This window comes from Phyllostomus hastatus, unplaced genomic scaffold (genome assembly GCF_019186645.2).
Source record: "Phyllostomus hastatus isolate PE091 unplaced genomic scaffold, TTU_PhHast_1.1 phas_scaffold_12, whole genome shotgun sequence".
Lineage (NCBI taxonomy): Eukaryota > Metazoa > Chordata > Mammalia > Chiroptera > Phyllostomidae > Phyllostomus > Phyllostomus hastatus.
Genome location: NW_025334007.1, coordinates 12,037,276 through 12,057,703, shown reverse-complemented (window position 1 = coordinate 12,057,703; position 20,428 = coordinate 12,037,276). Strand labels below are relative to the sequence as shown.

The following is a 20,428-nucleotide window of genomic DNA, read 5'->3' as shown; positions in this document are numbered from 1 at the left end:
TCCATAATCCCATAGAAATACAAGCAGCAACCGATATGTGATGGCTTACCACGGGCCGGGCATGAGGCTTGCCCCTTTCATACACTATGCAATCATTACAGCCACCCCTTAAAGTATCTATTCTGCCTTGTGGCCACAGAGCTGCACCGCCCAGAGCCTCCTTCAGTAAAGGGTTGGGTGTCCCTGCTCCTGTGAGGGGCCAACAGCCCTCACAGGGGCCACCCCAACTGTAGACAGCCTCCTCGGCTGAGGCACACCCTTTCCAGGGTAAAGTATGACCCACACTATAAAAGTCTTGGCCACTTCAGTCCAACACAGGACACCTTGAAGAGACCATTTTTGCCCCAAAGCTCCCTGTGGGGTTGGCTGAGGCTTTGGTGAGCCAGTATTGCAACCTGATGTCTCCCTCTGCCCAAGGCTGCTTCCTTCTTCCTTCCGCGGGCACTGAGCCCTAAAACAGATCTTGCATACTGAATGCTGCCTCGGTCTTCTTCCTGGAGAACCTTGCCTCTGATGTCCTTCTTTCCATTATATAGACCGGGAAACTGAGGCTCAGGAAGATTAAGTTGCTCACTGACAGAAAGTTGTAAGAGGAGTAGTGGGGTCTGAATTTGAACCTAACTTTGACTCCAGAGCCCAAGCTCTTAACCAATTCTCAAAGCTGCTTCACTCAGCATCCTGGTCATGGGGCTGGTGAACCATCAAGGATGCCAGGCAGCCTGTGTTACCACAGGTCACGGTCAGCTAGGTAAATTGCCTTTGCTCCCTGAGTTAAAAAGTACTAATAATAAACAAAAATCACACAGCTGACCCACTCTGAGGGCCTGCTCTTCCCCCTTAGACTTGAGACATGAGATCGGGCGTGTGCACAGTTGGAAACGTGGAAGATGCACCATGCGCATCCCCTGAGAACATGAGCTCAGCCAGTGGCATGGCCCAATTTAGCCCAAGTTGGGACAGTTAAGCCAAGACATGTGGCCTGGGAAAGGTGTTGGAGTACACAGGAAGCCAAGGCATTGCAACAAGTGAGTAAATAAATAAATAAATTAGCAGCATTAACAGCAGCACCCCAAAACCACCTAAAAGACCCCACAGCCCTTGTGGAGGTGAGTGGGGATGAGGGGGAAAAGAGTGAACACACCAATTCCCACTGAACAAAAAGGTCCCAAGTCCAGATGATGCCTCTTTTTGGCAGTCTTCTCTCCCTGCCTTCGGAAAGATCACTGTAATATAACTGTTTGGGCTTTAAATGCCTAAACATTGTTACAGGGCGGGGAGTGGGGGCGGCGGGGGGGAGCAGGGCTGTGAAGAGAAGGAAAGGAAAAGAAATAGAAAAGCCTTGTCCCCTGCGCTCAGGAAACCACTGAAGTGCACACCGAGAATCCTCTGATTTTCTCCAGTTTTCACCCTACCCGGGGGGTTGTCAGCCCATATGGACGATGGCACATGTCAAATGTGAAGATCCTGGAGAAATGACTAGAGTTAGCCTGTCTCTTTCTTGCTCCAACTCCACAACCTTGTTTTATCCCCTCATCTAACCGTTAAAAGTGCCAGGTCCTGTAGTTCAGTGGTCCCCAACCAGGCCGCACAGCAGGAGGTAAGCTTGAATGTTAATGCGCTTGAATCATCTCAAAACTATCCCCCCCACCCACCCCACCACAACCCCAGTCTGCAGAAATACTGTCTTCCACAAAACCAGTCCCTGGTGCCAAAAAGGTTGGGGAGCACTGCTGTAGTTCACTTTCCTTGTCCCGATCCAATCGGGCACTGAGGATGCAAGGCCAATGGAAAGGAATGCTCCCCTCGGGCTTTCCTGGCTGCCCACTCATCACATCTTAGAATTGGGCTCTGACTACTAACAGTGAATACACATTACCCAGCTCAAGCCCCCATTTTATTACAGACAAGGGTCCTGTGCTCCAAGGGTGCGAGTTATGTGCCCAAGGCCACATAGCTAATTGGTGGCAGAGCTGAAACCGGATGGAAGCTTCCTGATACCCAGTCCTATTTTCGCCCACCACACTTGAGATGGCAATAATCAAAATGAACATCCACATGCACATGTTTTATGCTTCTACAGATTTTTTTCCTCTCCGCCCATCTGTGAAGGTAGCAGATGTGAAGCCAGTCCTTCGGAAGCATTCTGCACTGGCAAGTTACTGCCTGGGGAGGTTGAATCCTTCCATCAGGAAAGGACAAAATTGTAGCAGCAGTAAGCCCAGTTTCCTTCACTCATCAGCGGGAGGAAGGGTGGGAGGAGCCTCCTTCCCCAGAAAAGCATACCCAAAGGCCCTGCTGATGTCTGTGGAGTCCCTATATACCCGCCTGGTGGCCAACAATGTGCCAGGAATCACAGTCACTTTTCGACTGAGAACTTTCCATTTAAATGTGGGACAGCTCAAGCCAGGCCAGGGGCACAAGGAGCGGGAACCAGAATGGTTTTCCTGGCAGCTTTCCCCTTGCACTGAGTCCTTGTTTGGATGAGCACAAACAAGCGTGGCTATTTATAGTTGGTGAAGACATGCTGGAAGGTGATGGGACACTGCCCACTCAATTCTCCTCCCAATTTCTGTTCTTTGTGCAGACTCTGCAAGTGTGTGTGGAAACAGGCCTCCCTTCAGAGCTCATCCAGGGCACGATAAGCCCACACCACCCCGTCAGGCAAAACGGTGATGACATCCACAGCCCTCATCTGCAAACCCACAGCTGGGCATCTCAGAGGCGCCAGGGGCTTTAAAGATGCCTGGAGGAGGGGAACTCTCAGAAAAGTTTGTGCCACTTGGAGGAAGAGTGTTCCAAGAAATAGCCCATAGAAAAAGCATTGCATTGAACCAATTCGCACTGGGCCTGTATGAGGTGTCACTATCTCCTACTTTTCCGTTGCCCGATTCTGGCCATCACTGGCAGGAAAATCAATGTGCCTCAGATTAGATTGGGGTTAAACCCTCTCACTACTATTGGTTCTTGCTGCAGGGAATGAAATTTATTCTAGGCGTGAGTGGAAAGAAGTAAAGAGAGAAGGTTATACACGCAAATGAAATGAGGTCAGCAAATAATGCAGACATTCCTACTATGCAACGAGGGAATTGCCCTGTGGGACTCCCATGTTCTAGAAATCAACTATCCTTCCTCAGTCCCCAGCCTTCCCTGAGTCCCAACTCCTGTGACTGCTGCTCTTTCACTGCTTCTGGGGGAGGCTGTTCAGGCTTCCACCCCCTTGAGACCTCCTGAAATACTGCCTGAGGGGGTCCACATTTCCTTACCACTGCGGAGCTACTGAGCATGACCTGCTGAGTGCCTCTCAGGTGCCAGGCAAGCAACCAGGGGCCTGATGTGTGGTGGCTTGTTGAAATCTGCATATCTAGGCAAGACAGGCCTCACTGTGCCATTCTGCAGAGAAACTAAGACCCAAGGAGGTGTGCACACTGCCCAAAGTCAGTGTAAGTATGTACAGGGGTGGGGTTTCAACCCTGGTGTGCCTGGCTCTAAAGCAATGGGTAGGCCAGAACCATAGTTAACTATTACCTAGAGGAGGGCCTGGCCAAATGCAGACACCTGATGAATATCTGAAACAAATGAATGACACTACACATACACATTCACACACAAACACACACACACACATGTGTCCATGCACACACACAATCCTCTCATCACAGAATCCATACCTACACACCCATTTGCCATAATCAAGTTTCTCACAGGATGAGTTTACACATGCTTGACTGTCTACTCATTCTTTCTTCAACTCACTCCAAGTCTGTGTCCTGGCCCCACCAATTGTACAGAAACCACTTGACTGGGATCACCAAGGATCCACTAGTAATCAAAGTGCACGGGTGCCTTTCAGCCTTCCCTGGTGCTCACTATGGTGGTGGTTCGCACAGCATGGTCAACCAACCAACAGCAGCACCACCAGGAGCTTGCTAGAAATGCAAACTCCCCAGCCTTAATTACAAACTTAGGGAAGCAGCAATCTATGTTTTAACAAGCCCGCAGGTGACTTCTGTGCACACTTAACTGGGAGACCCACGGATCAGTAGCTGCTCTACATTCCCTTCTGCTAGCTTCCATGACATCATACTCCACCTGCCCTTTTCAATGGTTCCTAGTTCTTCCTTCACCCAATAAATAACAATTTCCCCTATTGCTGTCTTCGCTCTCTCCTTTTCTCCACAATCTCCTGGAGTAATTATAGCCATTCCATGCTTGTAACTACCACCTATGGGCCAACAACACCCATCTCTGTAATTTCTAGCCAAGATCTCTCTCCTGAATTTTCCAAAGACAGGTCTTGGTCCCGAATTGTAGAAAAGAAAGGGAACAAACATCACAAAATGCATCCTTTTTGAAGGACTCTTCAAAAAGACATTTGGAATACTTGAGTAATCCAAACTCAAAATGACGGCCTGAACACCCAAGTGCCCATTTTACCCGCCTACTTGGGGAACATGTACATGTATTCTAGCTATCTTTCTTTTTCTTTTTCATTGATTGATTTGTTTATACCTAATAAGAGCAAAGAGGTCTTTTTTTAATGCTTTCTTTTGATGGGCTTGGGGGCCAGGCACCTAGCAGAGCGATCAGGACCTGGAAGCTTATTTTATGCTAAATTGTAACCCCAGGGGCTTGAACAGCCCAGATGTCTGTGTAAATCTAAAGAAAAATTAACTTCCATGTAGGCAAGTTGGTCTCAAGAGAGACATCTGCCCTTCCCTAAGCACTTAGTTGATGTTTGGCATATAAATGTTTACTTAATCTTTGCCTCAAGCTAAAATGTCTCAGAGCTCAATAGTCACTTATCTCCCAGTGTTTCCCTGAAATCCAGGGCTCTATCTTTATTACAAGTAAAAATTTCTCAACTCCACTGCCCCTCCCCACTGGATCTTATGCTCCGGTTTTCTCAGTATAGCCTCCAGCCCTTCACAGAAAAGGTATCTGGTGTGTTAAACATTTAAAACAATAGGCCATGTCCAAGTGGCATGGGAAGTCGCTAGGCCTGCTGCCCACAGCTAGATGTCCAAGACCTAACTGAGATTCCTCCTCCAACACCACTTTCACATCTGCAGTGAGGGACACTGCCCTGTGGGATTCTGGAGCCATGATAACCAACTCCCCGCACTGAATGGCCTGCTACCACCCTGACTACTGAGGCTTTCTTATCACCGAGTGTCGTCAACTCCCAGAACACACCGACATTCATATGAGAAGACACTGGCTTCCAGAACATCAACCTCACCTCACTTCAGATCTTGTCACCTTCCTGAGCCTATGATAGTTATGCAGGTAATCCATCTGCAAGACAGCCCCTCCTTCAGACCAACTCCACCTCTGTACTCCTGAGCACCAACCTCCCCTTTCTGATCAGCATCTCCTGTACTTCCGACCACCGACTTCTCTCACTTCATCCTTGCTCATCTCACTTCCTCCTTCCACCTTTTAGTTTTCCCTCCATCCCAGACCCCCATCTATCACTCAAGGCCCCAGACACCAGCCCTCCCTGTCCCCCATCCTGCCAGTCACTTGCCCCCAGTCGGAGAACAGGGGCTGCTCCCTACTGTAGCAGGCAATGGGCAAAGCTCGTCCTCTCCTGCTCCGGCTTCCCCGCAGTTTGGGAAGAAAAAGAGAAATATCACAACTTGTGGTGTCCGTGTCTGTGAGATTAAGAAACCTGTTCTGGTCCAGCCAGCCTGCTTCTACCTCTTTCCCTATCAGGTTTATTTTCTTTTGAAGGTACACACCTGCTCGGCCCCTCAGGTTTCTGGCTTGCTGCCCCCCACTGCATGAAACTACTACAGCTCAGAGCAGCCTGCTTCTCTCCAGCATTTCCTGAAACTTTTCTTTTTTTTTCATTTTGGATGCTTTCCCCAGGTTTCAAGACAAACAGGGTCCAGCAGAAGTAAGGCCTGCTTCAGTGTGGTTGGTAAGGTAATAATATGGGTGTCATAACTTATCGTTTTAATTTGAACATTTCACCTAAAATGTCATATGGTGTGATTGGATGTGACATTATTATGTTATGGAATTACATGCTTATGGTTTTGTAATAAAAGAGTTTGTAATAAAAAAGGGGCATTTGCTGGCTGGCATAGCTCAGTGGATTGAGTGCAGGCTGCAAACCAGTGCTGCAGGTTTGATTCCTAGTCAGGGTATATGCCTGGGTTGCAGGCCATGACCCCCAGCAACCCCGCATTGATGTTTCTCTCTCTCTTTCTCTTTCTCTTTCTCCCTCCCTTCCCTCTCTAAAAATGAATAAATAAAATATTTTTTAAAAAGGGGGGGGGCATTTGTGCCAGACCCTGTATATTTATTAAATTGATAATACACATGAATAAACAAAAAACACCACTTGTTCGTGTATGTATATATGCACATACTAAATGGTTTAGGTATATTCTGCCATTTGAAATCTACTTATGATCAAAACAAGTGAATAGGCTCCATAATCTTGAGCCTCCATTTTCTCAAGTGTCAAAATGGGTTAGACAGAATGCTCTTTGCACCACAACTACCTTAGTTACATGGTGAGCTGCACAAGATGAGCATCTACTGTCTTTGTAGACTATGAAATTATAACCAAGGTGTCCCCGAGGCACAGACTTTCAAACAAAGGAGGCACTTATGGCCTAGGGGCATTCAACTTTTAAATCAACTCTGATATTGAATCTTTTTTTGAAAAAGTCTTTTTTCCTGTTAAAATTCCATCAGAACTTACTTTCTAGAAACTGGAAGAACATGTTTACCTATGGGTATGTTAATGGTGTGCTTCCACTTGCTCAGAATGCACACACGAGTGTGCGCTAGTATCTGCTAGCTCCCCTAGACATGATTCCCGAAAACCGAGCAGCAATACTTGGGCTCCAGTGTTCCTAAGATCCAGAACAGCGCTCCGCACAAGGTAATCCCACAATACAATTTTGTTAAGTGAACGCATCTAAAAATGACTCCCCTCTTCCTAACCTTGCGTATTGCTTTTTTCTAAAAGATACCAGTTCCTGTTTAAATGGGAAGAAATCAATCTCTCCTGGAGGCCACATTTGGCAGCGAGCTTTCTGCCTGGTGAGAGGAAGCGCAAGCCCACACACTGCAGCTGCTGTGGTGCACGCCTGCTTCCCGACAAGAATGGCAAACAATGACATATGTCCATGGGTGCAACCGTCCATCCATCTATCCCTCTGGTCAGGTAAATCCTGCTGATGACAGGGGTTCACACAGTATACAGTGCTCTCTCTCCGAAGGACCACGGACACGGAAATCTTTGACTGACATTAACATTCTTATCTGAACTAAACCAGTTTCTATATGGGTTGGTTGTCCAATGTAACTGCTTAGCAAAAAATAAAAGTGCGTGAAATACTGAGAAACTATAAGCGTTTCTTTGATTTCTAAAAAAAAATTATGTTGAAATCCATGGTGCACTAGGTAACTTAGAACATAAAAGACACGCACGCTGCAGAGCCTGCTCAGAGGCAGGGAGGCATGACAGGACAGGCAAAGCGAACACAATGTGAGCACCGGCAGCTCCCCCCTTTTAGGAGCCACGGCATTCTACAAGTGTGTTAAATGAGCCACTACCATATGCTCAGCTCTGTAAAATATGTGGAAATGACAACACATACTCTTGATTCTCTTGAAATCTGGTAAAGGAGTCCCGGGGTGTGAGCATCCAAGTGGCACAGCATGGGGCCCCGCACTAGGCTCAACATGGATGTTGGGTATTTGGAGGAGAGAGCAACCGTGTGAGATAAGGAAAGGTTTCCAGAAGAGGGGTGTGGTAACTGGGGAACATTGACAGGTCAGGCAGCCAGGGAAGGAGGGAGGCACTGTCAAGAACTTGGGAGAATCCAGACCAGGGGGTCTGGCAGCATGGACTCAGGCCAACAACATCTGCATCCCTGAGAGTGTGTTAGAATGTAAATCCCAAGCCCACCCCAGACCTATCAAGTCAGCAATTATGGGGATGGGGCCCACTGATCTGAACAAGTTTTCTGGGTGATTGTGATGCATACCAAGTTTGAGAATGGCCAAGTCAGAGCACGCACTGTTCCCTCTTCAACTGGCTAAGCAAGTGGCTAAAGCAGGTACTGGCTCCCCAAATGTTCCCAACGTTGCCTGAGTCCACCACGTCCCAGGATTATCATGGAGAAAACCTGGGCTTTTCTCCCCCCTCCCCTTTCTGCAAACTAGTGTCCTGGGGACTGGGAAGCCATGGTGAGAATGGGAGGCTGGGGGCTGCTCAGATGCCGCACACAATGAGAAAATCAGTTATGTTTCCTGCCGGCTTCTGGACAAACCCCTCTCATGGATCCTCCTCAATGACCTGTACTTCTAACAGACAACTGGATACTGGGAGGGCTGGAGGCAGAATGGAGCCAAGCAGAGGTATGGAAGCAATGAGGCCTCTGTGAGCCCAGAGAGTTGGCAGTTATTACCCACGTCCCCATGCATGCAGGTCAAATTCTTAGCTTGCAAAGCCTGTACCTATCCCTTAATGAGATGGTTGAGAGCAACCATCGAAAGCAAAAAAGCCATTGAAATTGCACTTCTTTTTAGATCAGATCTTTAGAAAGCACAGCAGGAACAGTCTGGAAATTGTTATTGACTTAATTGAGATGCCACTAACAAAACAAAAGCGGAGTGTGGCTTTGGTTCCCCTCTCACCCACCAAAAGGTGATATGCTCCTTTGCTGCTTCATTCTCCCTGTTTGTGTAGCTCACACTCTCTTCAGAAGCACAGAGGTTTACATGGTCTTTTTCATCTGAAGTGCTAGCTTCTGGGCACACCATGCTACTGAAGTGGCCCTTGCTAAGGCCATTGGGGATCTCAAGTGGTCCCATTGCACGCATGTACAAATGGCTTTCTGCTGTCAGTCAGCAGAAGAGGGCACAACACATACGGGTCTGGCCCACTCGACAGCAGTTCTGATTCCATTAGTTTCCCCAGGGGTCATCACAAATGCTGTATGATTCCACTTATGAGGCATCTAGAGAAGTCATACTCACAGAGAGGGAAAGAATGATCATTGCCAGTGGCCAGGAAGAGGGGGAATGGAGGCTTACTGTTTAAGGGATACTGAGTTTAAGTTTTGCAAGATAAAAAGATTTCTATGGATGGATGGTAGTGACAGTTGCACAACATGAATGTACTTAATGTCACTGAACTATACACTTAAGGATGCTTAGACTGGTAAATTTTGTTATGTGTATTTTACCATAATTTAAACCTCTTTTCTAGAAAGTAAATGAGCTATTCTGTTTTACTGCAATACGCCCAGTTGGATATGCAATAATAAAATGACAATGAAGGTAACGATTTACAGGCATGGGGTTACATGCTTGGAAATTACCTCATTCCACCCTTTTAGGTGCATTCCATTATCATCGTCAACTTACAGATGGAGGAAGAGAGGGGCAGTGACTTGCCGAGGCTCACACTCCTCCTATGAGGTGGGGTGAGATGCCAACACCTGGATGCTGAAGCCCCATGAGACCCTCACCATGCAAACTTAGCTCAAAAGAACACAAATATGGTGAGTGACTGTGTGTGGACAGGCACATGCAAAGACCTCCAGACCACCGACTTGTATGGTCCTGGTATGTTACACCAACACACATATTACACATGTAATGGTGGAAAGTCCTGCCAATGAACCTGTGCAGAGAACGCAGTACTTCCTTGTGGGGAGGGATGGGTATCTTAGGTCTGGAAGGCACAATGTCCAACTCGGACCCCACATCACTAACACATGAGTCCAGTCAGCCAGTGAATGGATTTGAGTTTTGCAAGGCACATCTTGGAAGACATGCTTGAACAAAGTATGCCCCTTGCCTTCAAGGGTCTCATAGTTCAGACACATGTACACTAAGACAATATTTGCCACGCCGGGTCCTGGCTTCCAAAATGGGGCTGTGCAGTCAAGGCAGAGGGAGCCTGGGGGTGTGGAAGGAGGCCCAACAGAGCAGGGAGGGGTCAGGGGACGGAGCTGCCAGTGAGACATGTGTACCTGAGGCCAGCAGGGTGTCCAGGGCATGGAGGTGGGCATGGCACCTGCATTTCCAGTCTGAAGAGCTGCTGGCCTTGCTCTAACAAAGCACAGGGGAAATTCCTGCCTGTGAGCGGGCCCTAGGTGCTAGATACCTGATCCTGATCTGCTAATCCTGAAACCCACGCCGCGGCTCCCAGCCTCGCACCCGGTTCTGCCTGAGCACCGAAGCAAGGGCAGTAGTGGCAGAGTCTTTGACTGCTTTGCTACAAAGTGGAAAGGCAGCTTTACCTGTCTCCGTCCCTCAGCTGGACACACTCAAGGCCCTTCTACTGTATCCCTAGGCCACTCCTCACCCACCCCTGTGCCCACCTCAGGGGTGAGAGCAGAGCCATACCTGGTGTGGGTCAGGGGACCCACTGGTCGTTCAGGTCTCCTCGGGGGCAGTGCTCCTGGTCTGCTGAGAGAATTGGTCTTGGGTGGCCGTGGCTTTTTTGGTGGTATGGCAGGAACGGAAGGCTTCTGTAAATCCAGTTTTGGCTCTCTCTCTGGTCTTTCTTTTAAGTCATTGTTTAAAAAAGCATAAAGAAGACAGATAGATCTAGCGTAAATACCAGTACTTATGTGCAGATTACTTATTTCATGCTTAAAACAAAATCAACAATGCCATTTGCAAAGGCAAAGTTGGATATTGAAGAGCACCTTTTGTTCTCTGTCAGGTTAGAAGAAGCCCTATAGAGCCGTAGCTTACTGTTTGCCTTTGCTCATGCTGGTCCCTCTGCCTGGAGAGCCTTTCCAGCCACAGACCACCCTTGGCAAACTCCTGTGCATCCTTGCCAGGCCTGACTAAAATGTGACCCCAACCATGTTTCCTTCTCAAAGCTGGACCCATCATCAAAGGCAGACTTGACTTCCTCACTTGAGCCACAAAGTGTAGCCCTGTATAAACAGGCTCCACTTGGATACTATGCTAGGCACAGCCTGGACACTGTTAGCCCCAAGAGTAGGGCCCACATCTGGTCATCTCTATAGAAACCTACATGACACTTGGCACATAACAGGTGCGGTAAATGACCCACAGGACCTGCTGGGTGTGGGTAGGAAAAAGGCATGACACCTCTCAGGTCAGCCTGTGTAAAGCTAATAATGGGGGGAGCGTTTCAGGGAATAAGAACTAGTTCTGGATTCTTCTTGTGCAGTTTGAACTTGGAAAGTAAACTGGGGCTTCACAGTTATTTGGTTTCTAAGGGTTTTTGGAGTCACAGCTATCAAAGTGAAGTTAAAGCCAGATCTGGTGGCCCAACTGGGCAGCGTTCAGTGACAGCTTCATTTTTACTGTCCCCAATTAGCCTTGTCCTGTTCATGGTATAAAAAGCAAGTATCTACATTCATCTTATTATTATTTTTTAGATTTTATTTATTTATTTTTAGAAAGTGAGAAAAGAAGGAAAAAAGAGTGGGACAGAAACATCAATGTGTGGTTGCCTCTTGTGCCCCACACCAGGGACCTGGCCTGCAACCCAGGCATGTGCCCTGACTGGGAATCGAACCCCTAACCCTTTGGTTCATAGGCTGGTGCACAATGCACTGAGCCACACCAGCCAGGGCTCCACATTCTTCTTTAGAGACAGAACTCCAGAGAGTTGCCAACTGGAGGACAGGCAGGTTCCCTATGTTCAATTGTAGCTGGAAATCTGAACACATTTTACTTGAAAACACTAACTCATATTGTTTGTGTGCCTGGGCTGATTGGCAAAGCTTTTAAAAGCCCACCAGCCACCATGGAGCTATTGAGGTGCTGATTCCCCACAATATTTTGGTGGGGAATATGCTCTATCCAGGAATTCTGGAAGCTCATTAGCTGGTACATGGAAGGAACAGGACGCCAAGTCTTAGGGTGGGGCTGGCTCCCTGGCTCCCCTGTTGCTTCTGATCAGGGCTTTTGCCTTCCTGGCCCACTGGGCCACAGAACAAGGGAGCCTGGAGCGGGGAAGGAACCAGAAGTCTGCTTCCACTTGGCCAGCCACGGAGGGCAGTTGTTCACATGTAAGCTGAAGCTGTCTGTTAGCATGGAACAGAGCAGGGAGTGTCCTTGTCAAGGAGCCTGGCTATTAGCCAGAAACCAGCCACGTGTCCTCCACAAGGACAGGAGGCAGAATTTGGTTACATCACAACACACACTTTTATCAAAGAGCTATTCGTATGGCACATGGTCGATGGCTATTTTTTCATTGATGTGTGACACACACCCCTGGCCTTTAGAATGAGCTTCCACAGCTCAAGTTTTAACTGTTCACTATGAAAGAAAGAGGTGTAACTTCTTGAGAGCTCACAATGTCAGTAAAACTTTTGGCTAGCTGATATAACATATTAAATTTCACAATAAAATTTCATGAGGCCACCCAGGAGCACCTCCACATAATTACATTCATTAATACAGCATTTCTCTTGTGACTTACAAATAACTGCTTTTTAAAGTGGAATGTGCTCTGCTTCCTGCTCATAATAATAACATAGCACTTTCCCCATAAAGTGTGTGATCAATCAAATCTCAGACACCTAATAAAATGAGTCCTTCCACAGCATGCAAACTTCTTGGGAGAGACACTCGGAAGGGTAGAAATCAAACACATTTGTAAGCCTGACTGTGTGAGACGGGTTAAGCTACTTCCCTGCAAATGTCGTTTCTGACCACCTTCAGGGGACTGTAGACACTGAGCTGCTTCTCCTAGTTTGACCATGCTTCCCCTCTCCCAGCATTCTCCACCAGGGACGAGGATGCTGCTGGTGTGGGCAGGGTGGTGATAGCAGGACGATTGGGATGGAAGAGTCGCAGTGTGTTAAGGGACTGGGCCTGTTATTTATTGTTCGGAAGGAAACACCATATAACCCTGTCTCCTATTTCCTTAGATATGGGATATTTAAAAGCAATCAAAACCACATTCCAAAGAAAGAGCAAGTTCTGTGGGTAATCCAGACTAGCCAGCTTCATTTCTTGCTGTTCTAGAAGTGCCAATGAAGACTTGATTTCATACCTTTTTCTTCTGTTCTGTTTGGAAGTGTTTCTGGTCTTTCAGGAGGTATCTTTTTAATTTCATGTTTTCTCTCAGTGGTACCTGGGGGGAAAGGATAACAGTGATCAGAAAACATTTTCTCTACTCATTTATTAGACGTGCCAGCATTTTAAGCATTTATCAGGTAGAGCAAAGTTAATAGATTTTTTTCCCCCTAAGCTGAGTGCTGGTATTACCTGACAAACATGAGTTGCTAAAAAACAGCAGAAGCCATTTCTGTCCTGTCATTAAGTTTGCCTGCCTATGCATCCTTAATTTACAAGAACACCACTAAAATGTTCTGATATTTAAATTTGACTTCTTTAGGCATCAAAATAGTCATAGAAAAATTCTTGGATGTGGGTGGGGAATGTGTATAAATAAATAAAGAAGTCACTCTTTAAAATATGCAAATATGGGGTCACTGGATATTGTGCTGTAAACATAAAAAGGAACTTCACAGGGACCTGGGTTCCATTTTGTAACAGTTTTGAAATATGGCCTCAAATAGTTCGCTATCCATCTGATTAAGGGGTGAGTTCTATGTCCCCTGTCTGGAATGAGGGCAGGCTTGTGACTGCTTCAACCAGTGGCCGATGCAATACCATATAATTTTCAACGTTATGTCCTAAAAGGACATGTAGCTTATGCTTTATCTGCTAGAATACCGAGCCTCCGTGTAAGGAGGGAATTCATCTGAGGCCACCATGTTGCAAAGGCTGTGTGTAGGCCATGTCAGTCACTCTGGCCTGCAGCTCTAGCTGAGGCCAGCCTTCCAGCTACTCCTGCTAAGGGGAGCCAGACACGAGAGTGAAATAGTCATCTTCAAAGTGGATCCATCAGCCTCCGCTGGTCTCGAATTCCCAGCTGAGGTCTCAGACATCATGGAGAAGAGAGACAGGACACCCTGGCCATGCCATGTTCAAATTCCTGACCCCGGAATTCATGGGCATAAGAGGATTGCTGTTTTACACTGACAAGTTTGGGGTGATTTGTTATGCAGCAGTAGTAACTAGAACATATTTTTAAGTGGAGAGACATGCAGGGACGATATGGTGGTTCTCCCTAAGTCCTTTCCATTTGTGTATGAATCCCCCAAGTATTAGATCTCCCCAAATGCAACAATTAGCATTTCCTCTTTACCCATGTGGACTGCAGCAGCTCCCTCCCCTGGGGTCTTCAGCGGGGTCAGTGATTTCAGGCACAGAAGAACACTTGAAAAATAGCTAAGGCATGAAACCAATCACAAGTACTCCTCTGGTTTACGGATTTGGTTGAGTACTTGACAAGCTCCTTACATTACCAGCCCTACGGATGCTTGGTACTAAAATCTCAATTACATGTAGTATCAGACGCCAGAAGAACTTAAAAAATTTCACTGAACACATACTTTATTTATCTAAATCTCTTTAATGACTCACTACAAATTAAATACTGTATCTGATTTCTGTCACTTCCGTATCTGCTTTTATTGTGAAATAACCAAACACAAGGAAAGCTGATGATGAGGAAAATATGAATATCTACCTCCCTGTCACAAAGCCATTCCCCAGTTCATTCAGCAGTGTAAATGAGCAATAATAATCTAGGAAGATTAAATGTCCTCTTGTTTTGCCCTCGGAAATCCAGCATAACCTTTGGTAAAAGTGTTCTGAAAGGATACGAATTTGCCTGCCATGCCACAGTCTAGTCTCCTAAGGATAATGAAGAACTCCAGTATCATCCCTAGAGATGGAGACAGGTGGAACTGACAATCCTACTACCATGGAGAATCCAGTCCCAGTCACACTCCAGGCTGTCTGAGCCTTGGGCCACTCAACTCATCAACTTGGCCTCTCATCTGTCACCAAGGCCTCTGGGGAAAAGGGTCTTCAGAGACGAGAAAATCAATAGCCTGCTTTGATTTCACCACAATAAAATATTTGTCCAGCCAGAACCACTAGGTGGCAAAACTAAACTGCTCAATGCAAACAAGGATGAGGGTGGAGCAGAGATGTAATTAACATCCCATTTCAGGGCTTAATCTCTAATTCTCAAGGCTGAAGGGAGCGGGAGTGGAATTTGGGGTCAAGGTGACTTTCCCAACAAACTTGGTGAGCCAAAAGAACTTTAAAAAAACCACTCCTGATCAAACTGTAAATAAACCAATCTGGAAATGTATTCATACTTTAAATGCTACAGAAATATCATAATTACGAGTGTATAGAGCTAAAAATATACCTACCCTTCTTCTCTCTTAGTTGTTAATTTTGAAAATGTCACATATCTAGTTATTCACGGAGGAATTTCCCCCCATAATTCCCTTTTAACAAGTATAAAGAGTTCTATTGGGAAATATGAATTATCATCTTTATGTATGAGATTCCATTGTGCAACAAGTTACTCAATGTCTGGCAACATCAAGTCTTCCCATTTTATTCAACCCTAATATCCAAACTGCACAGAAAAGGCGAGTTAGACTCTTTTCAAGATTAAAACAGATCACGAGGAAAAGTATTTATTGCTAGATGCAAAAGATGTTTTGGTTGGGGGTAAGTGCAGTAAGTACAAATTTTGGTTAACCACATGGGACAGGCACTGAAAATTTGGTGCCACTATACATGCACGGTGAGGCCACGACACGTGGGACGTGGTCCTCTCCAAGCTGACCTTCGATCGCTCAGGGACAAGAGAAGGAAGACAATTAGGTTCTTCCCTCCTCAAAAGCAGTTTATTAAAACAATAAAAACAAAGCAGACAAAACTGGCTTATTCTAAAGCCAAGTCTCTCTGGTCACTCTTTGGGAGGCTAGACTTACTTTCCCTCCCTCCCTCCCTCCCTCCCTCCCTCCCTCCCTCCCTCTCTCTCTCTCTCTCTCTCTCTCTTTCTTTTCCTTCTTTCTCTTTCTCTCTCTCTCTTTCTTTTTCTTTCTCTCTCTCTCTCTCTCTTTCTCTCTCTCTCTCTCTCTGCTGTATCAGGGATACATTTTAATGATCTGGGTTTTTTTTGTTTGTTTTTGTTTTAGGAAAACTAGTTATTTAAAACCTGCCTCTTGAGACCAAGTCATTACTTCCCAATTTGGCAGTCTGTAGCATCTGAATCTAAGAATCTTCGGCTCTACCAAGGACACTGTAAATACACACAGAGAAAGATGCACATCGTGTTGACCGAACTGAAAGGTAACTTACCTGCCCCTTGCTTGATGACAGGAGCGGATGGAGGAGGTGGCTTCTTGGGTCTCTGGAAAATTAATCAAAATGATGCCACGTGAGATTGTTGGCAAGTCTGGCTTCTCATGTAAGGACCACAGATAGTGTGTTCTAGGTGTAGTTTGGACAGTCCAGAGAAGCTCTCCAAAAAACAGAAAAACTGAGCAGTTCTCTCTCTAGGGATGTTAGGTTTCGGCACCTTTAAACAAACACTAAAATACATTCAGTCTGCAAAACAAAACTCTGGTGGACTAATGAAATACCATTTCCCCCTTTCTAAATTTGTAACAGCCTTCTGGAAAAGCTCGGCTCAGCAAAAAATGGCCTGAAACCAGCAAGCACAATGGTACTCCTACGCTGAAACCGCATTTGCAATTAAGATTTAATCTGCTGAATAACCAAGCGATTCAGAAAGAGTCACTGGGGTGGCTTTAAATCAGATCTGCTCTGGATGTGGGGCCTTCACCAAAATGCAGGCTCAGGGGCTGATGAGACTGGGTGGGTTTCTAAGCCTGCTGCCCCTTTCTCTCCCAAGGCTGGCAGGCCATTTGCAAGGCGCCTGCAGACCAGCTGTACCCTAGAGGCTGGAATGGAGCTTCTTTGCTTATCAGCCACTACTTGTTTTACTCTCACATCATGTCACTCTAAGTAGGTGATGGAGGCAGTAATGCAATCAATGGCATTCACCCTGATCCAGTTCTAGGGTATCTGCTTGCTCATCAGACTTAACTGCAGGAGAGTGATAGTCAGGCTGGACTAGGCAAGTGATTCAGGGGCTGAGAATCTAGCCAGACTGCAATTCTTGGACACTATTCTTGCATGGGGGGCGGGGCGGGGGGGAAGGGGGCCAAAGGCAAGGAAAGAACCATCTCAGCATCAAATCACTAAGGAAAGATGGAAAAAGGGAGGATTTGAACATGGGATCCATGTCGCTGCTGACACTTCCCCTGACCCCTGACCCTCTCCAGGCATCATATACTTGTAATTTAAATAACACCTCAGACTTTCTTTTGTGTTCTGAAAATTCACTCCTGTGATATTACTGCAGGGACCAGCAAGTGACCACCAGTGCCTGATGCTGTACCAGCCCACAGGACAAAGGGGTTTTAAGTAAAACCTAGAGAATAGGACACCCACAAGTCACTTTCTCAGGGTGGGGGTCACAATAGGTAGACTCTGGATTCAGTGACATTTCAACTCTGCTCTTTACCAGCTGGCTCATTTAGCTAAGTTACCTCTGAGTAAGCAGTTTCAAAGCTGGGCAAGAGGTGGGGCTTCAGAATCTGTCATTAAAAATCCTGGCTCTTTCAGTTTTAGCATAAACACTGGGCAAGTGATTTCACCAGCTGAACCTTCTCATCTGTAAAATGGCAAATATATCACCTCCCTCTTAAAGAGGAGGCAGTGTCAAAGCAGAGGAAGTCAGTAAGCACTGCCCTGTTTAATCCTCATGGCAATAAGAAGCGATATTATTATGCCCATTTTGCCGATGACATAGTTGAGGCGTAGAGGTATGAGGCATGTCCTGAAGTCACCAGGCTATTAAATGGAGCGAGGGGGGCTGGAAGTCCAGTCCAGAGCTGTCTGACCCAAAGAATGCTCTTAAGCACTGTGAAGGGTCCATCCAGCCACAGAGCATCCACAAGTCAAACCATCAGGTGGCTGTAAACCACACACAGAGTTCACAAAAGCACAAGGAACTGTAGTATATTAAAGTTGGGGGGGGGATGGATATCAAATTGCAGGTACAGTATGAGCTGAACTATGTTACTATACATGAAAAAGACCAGAAAGCCAGGAATTTATAGTGGTGATCTCTGAGATTATGGGCGCATACATTGTGTGTATTCCCTTCTGTCTTGTCTATGTGCATACAAATTTGATCATAAAAAAAGAAAGAAAGATGCTCAAAGGCCACCTCTCCTTGTGCATAGGCCTCCCCCAGATGGATGTTGTGGCTGACAGATCGCACAGTACTCTTCCCTCTTTTGCCAACTCCTTCTAGATCTCTACCCCAACTGCTTCCCTGTTCTTCCTCCCTTCTCTATCTTTGTATAAATTAAACTGGGGGCAGATGTGTGTTTACCTAATGAAGGTATCATTGAAACTCTGCCAATTAACCTTCGCTTACCTCAAGATCTGACTAATTTCTTATTCATGAAACTGCCAACACCCTGTGGCCTAATTCTCCCTGCCAGGTGCCAACAATGCGTACCCCACAGAGTCTCCCTCACCTTCTGCTGGTTTGAAAATTTTTGCAACCAATTCCACATGAGCCTCCTCTTGCAGAGGCTGTTCCCCCAGTGACCTTGCCTGAAACCACAGGGCCCAGATTAAAAAAAAAAGACAGTTACAAGTTATTATGCTTTCCAAGATTACTGTGCAAAGGACAAAAACCCTGAGTGTCGTGTCAAGTTCAGTGTGTGGCAGACATGAAATGTGACAGGGCAGAGCAGAAGGGCACACTGAGACATGACCCGGAGTGTTGGGCTCACGGTCAGCATGTGGAAAGTGTGGTCATGGCAAGTGTGAGCTTGAAGGTGGCAGAGGAAGGTGGCAGAGGAAGGAGGCAGAGGTGTGAGGTTTAGTTTGGAGCCCTGGCAGTTGCGGAGGAAGGTGGGGCAGTTTTGAAAGGAAGGGACAGTTTGTGAGCTGTCTGTCTTGCATCCACCATGCTCGTTCAATACTGGCCGGGTGCCTGCTTTGCTTATTAGTAGAGTAGGTTTACAGGTTGTCCTTTTGTTTTGCCTTGACTGACTTCACTCTGATTCCACCCAATGTAGCCCTCCTGCCTCCTTAAATGAGAAATGATGTTGCATTTTCAAAGAAGATGCCTTTAAGGTAATTCTGAACAAAAATCAGGGCCAGGGGCCTACGAAGCTCTAGACCAACCCCCAAATGATTAATAAAGAATTGCATGTGAGCCTACATTGACTTTTTTCTTTTCATGCCATCGGAAGGCAGGGTAGTGAGAACTAGAAGGCAGACTGGGTGATTTCCCCAATCAAAAATTCATCATGGGAGTTCACAATTCTCAAATAAAAAGATGTAAGCACATCACTGAGTTGATTTCCCCAAAACTGTCCAGCTGTGACTGGATAAAGGAAATAGGACCACAGGGACCTCCAAGTTCAGCAGCGGGCTGTTTTCTCTGTGGTGTTTACCAGTGTTAACTAGCTCCTGTAGGTGCATGCACAGATGGAAACATCTTCAGCTCAGGCGAGTAGTTTAAGTTATGAGTTTTTATTGTTCTATTTATTCTCTTTATCCCTCCCCCCTGTGGTGAAAGTAAAGCGTGCCAGCTCCAAACTCAGGTGGCTCAGCCTGCTCAGAGGATGTTACAACTATGCTGGCGCCTGGAGGGGCCATGTGAACAGCTAGGTGGTAGCCAAAGTGGGCCCAGGGCTCACAGCTCTCGATGTCCAGACCGTGGCAATTCATTTAAAAAGAGCCAACATGAAAAAGTTAAGAACAAAATCAATGAGCCAACATTTTCTGGGACAGCATAACGCCTCCCAGGGTCTTCACATAATGCAGGGCACATAAGGCCTGTGTTTAAAGTTGTTGGCTTAGACCAGGGAGCAAACATCATCCTTCAAATGATGTAATAACTAGATTTGATTTTTTTTTTTTTACCATTATTACCAGGAAGGAAATAGACCTGAATGTTCTGGAGTGAAGGCAACAGAAAATCAAGTTCTGCTTCCTGCAGAGGGACTTCAGAATTGACCCTGCCCTTTGGCAAGTCTGGCTAGTCCCAAGCGAAACAGCTCAACTGGCCTCCCTGGTAGGAATTATTTTAAATGCTCTATTTAGTTTTTCCTGAATTCCTCCATTGTTATTTTTAATAATGTAGAGGTCTCACATGTATTTCATTAAATTTATTCCTACATATTTGATGTTTTGATGCTTTATTTTGATCCACTACTTGGCTTCTTGAGTCAGTCTGCCTTTGGAGCTCTGGCCCCAGGCAGGCGGTTTGGTGAAAATAACGAGAGGTGCGTACCCCTGATGGCTGAGTGCCCTTTAGGGGCGCTTTGTTAGAGGAATACAGTAAGGTTCTGAAAACAAATTTTAGCTTGATTTAGGGCCTTGGGAAGCCCTTCTCCAGGCATTCAGCAGAGTTCTCTGGAGGTGTCTGTGTGTGAGGCTGGAGAGGGTGACGCAAATGGACAGTCCCTGACTGGGGTACCCCTCATGCCTC

At 46.3% G+C, this 20,428-nt stretch overlaps 1 protein-coding gene across 4 annotated transcripts in view; it reads right to left on the bottom strand.

Moving 5' to 3' along the window:
- Positions 1–20,428, bottom strand: part of SH3KBP1 (SH3 domain containing kinase binding protein 1) — a 317,304-nt gene that overhangs the window by 39,007 nt on the left and 257,869 nt on the right. For all 4 annotated transcript variants that reach the window (XM_045856034.1, XM_045856037.1, XM_045856036.1 and 1 more), the window contains 3 exons: positions 16,204–16,255; positions 13,019–13,099; positions 10,381–10,540 (listed from right to left, as the gene is read on the bottom strand). In XM_045856034.1, the coding sequence (XP_045711990.1) occupies positions 10,381–10,540; positions 13,019–13,099; positions 16,204–16,255 (293 nt within the window). The remainder of the gene's footprint in view (positions 1–10,380; positions 10,541–13,018; positions 13,100–16,203; positions 16,256–20,428) is intronic.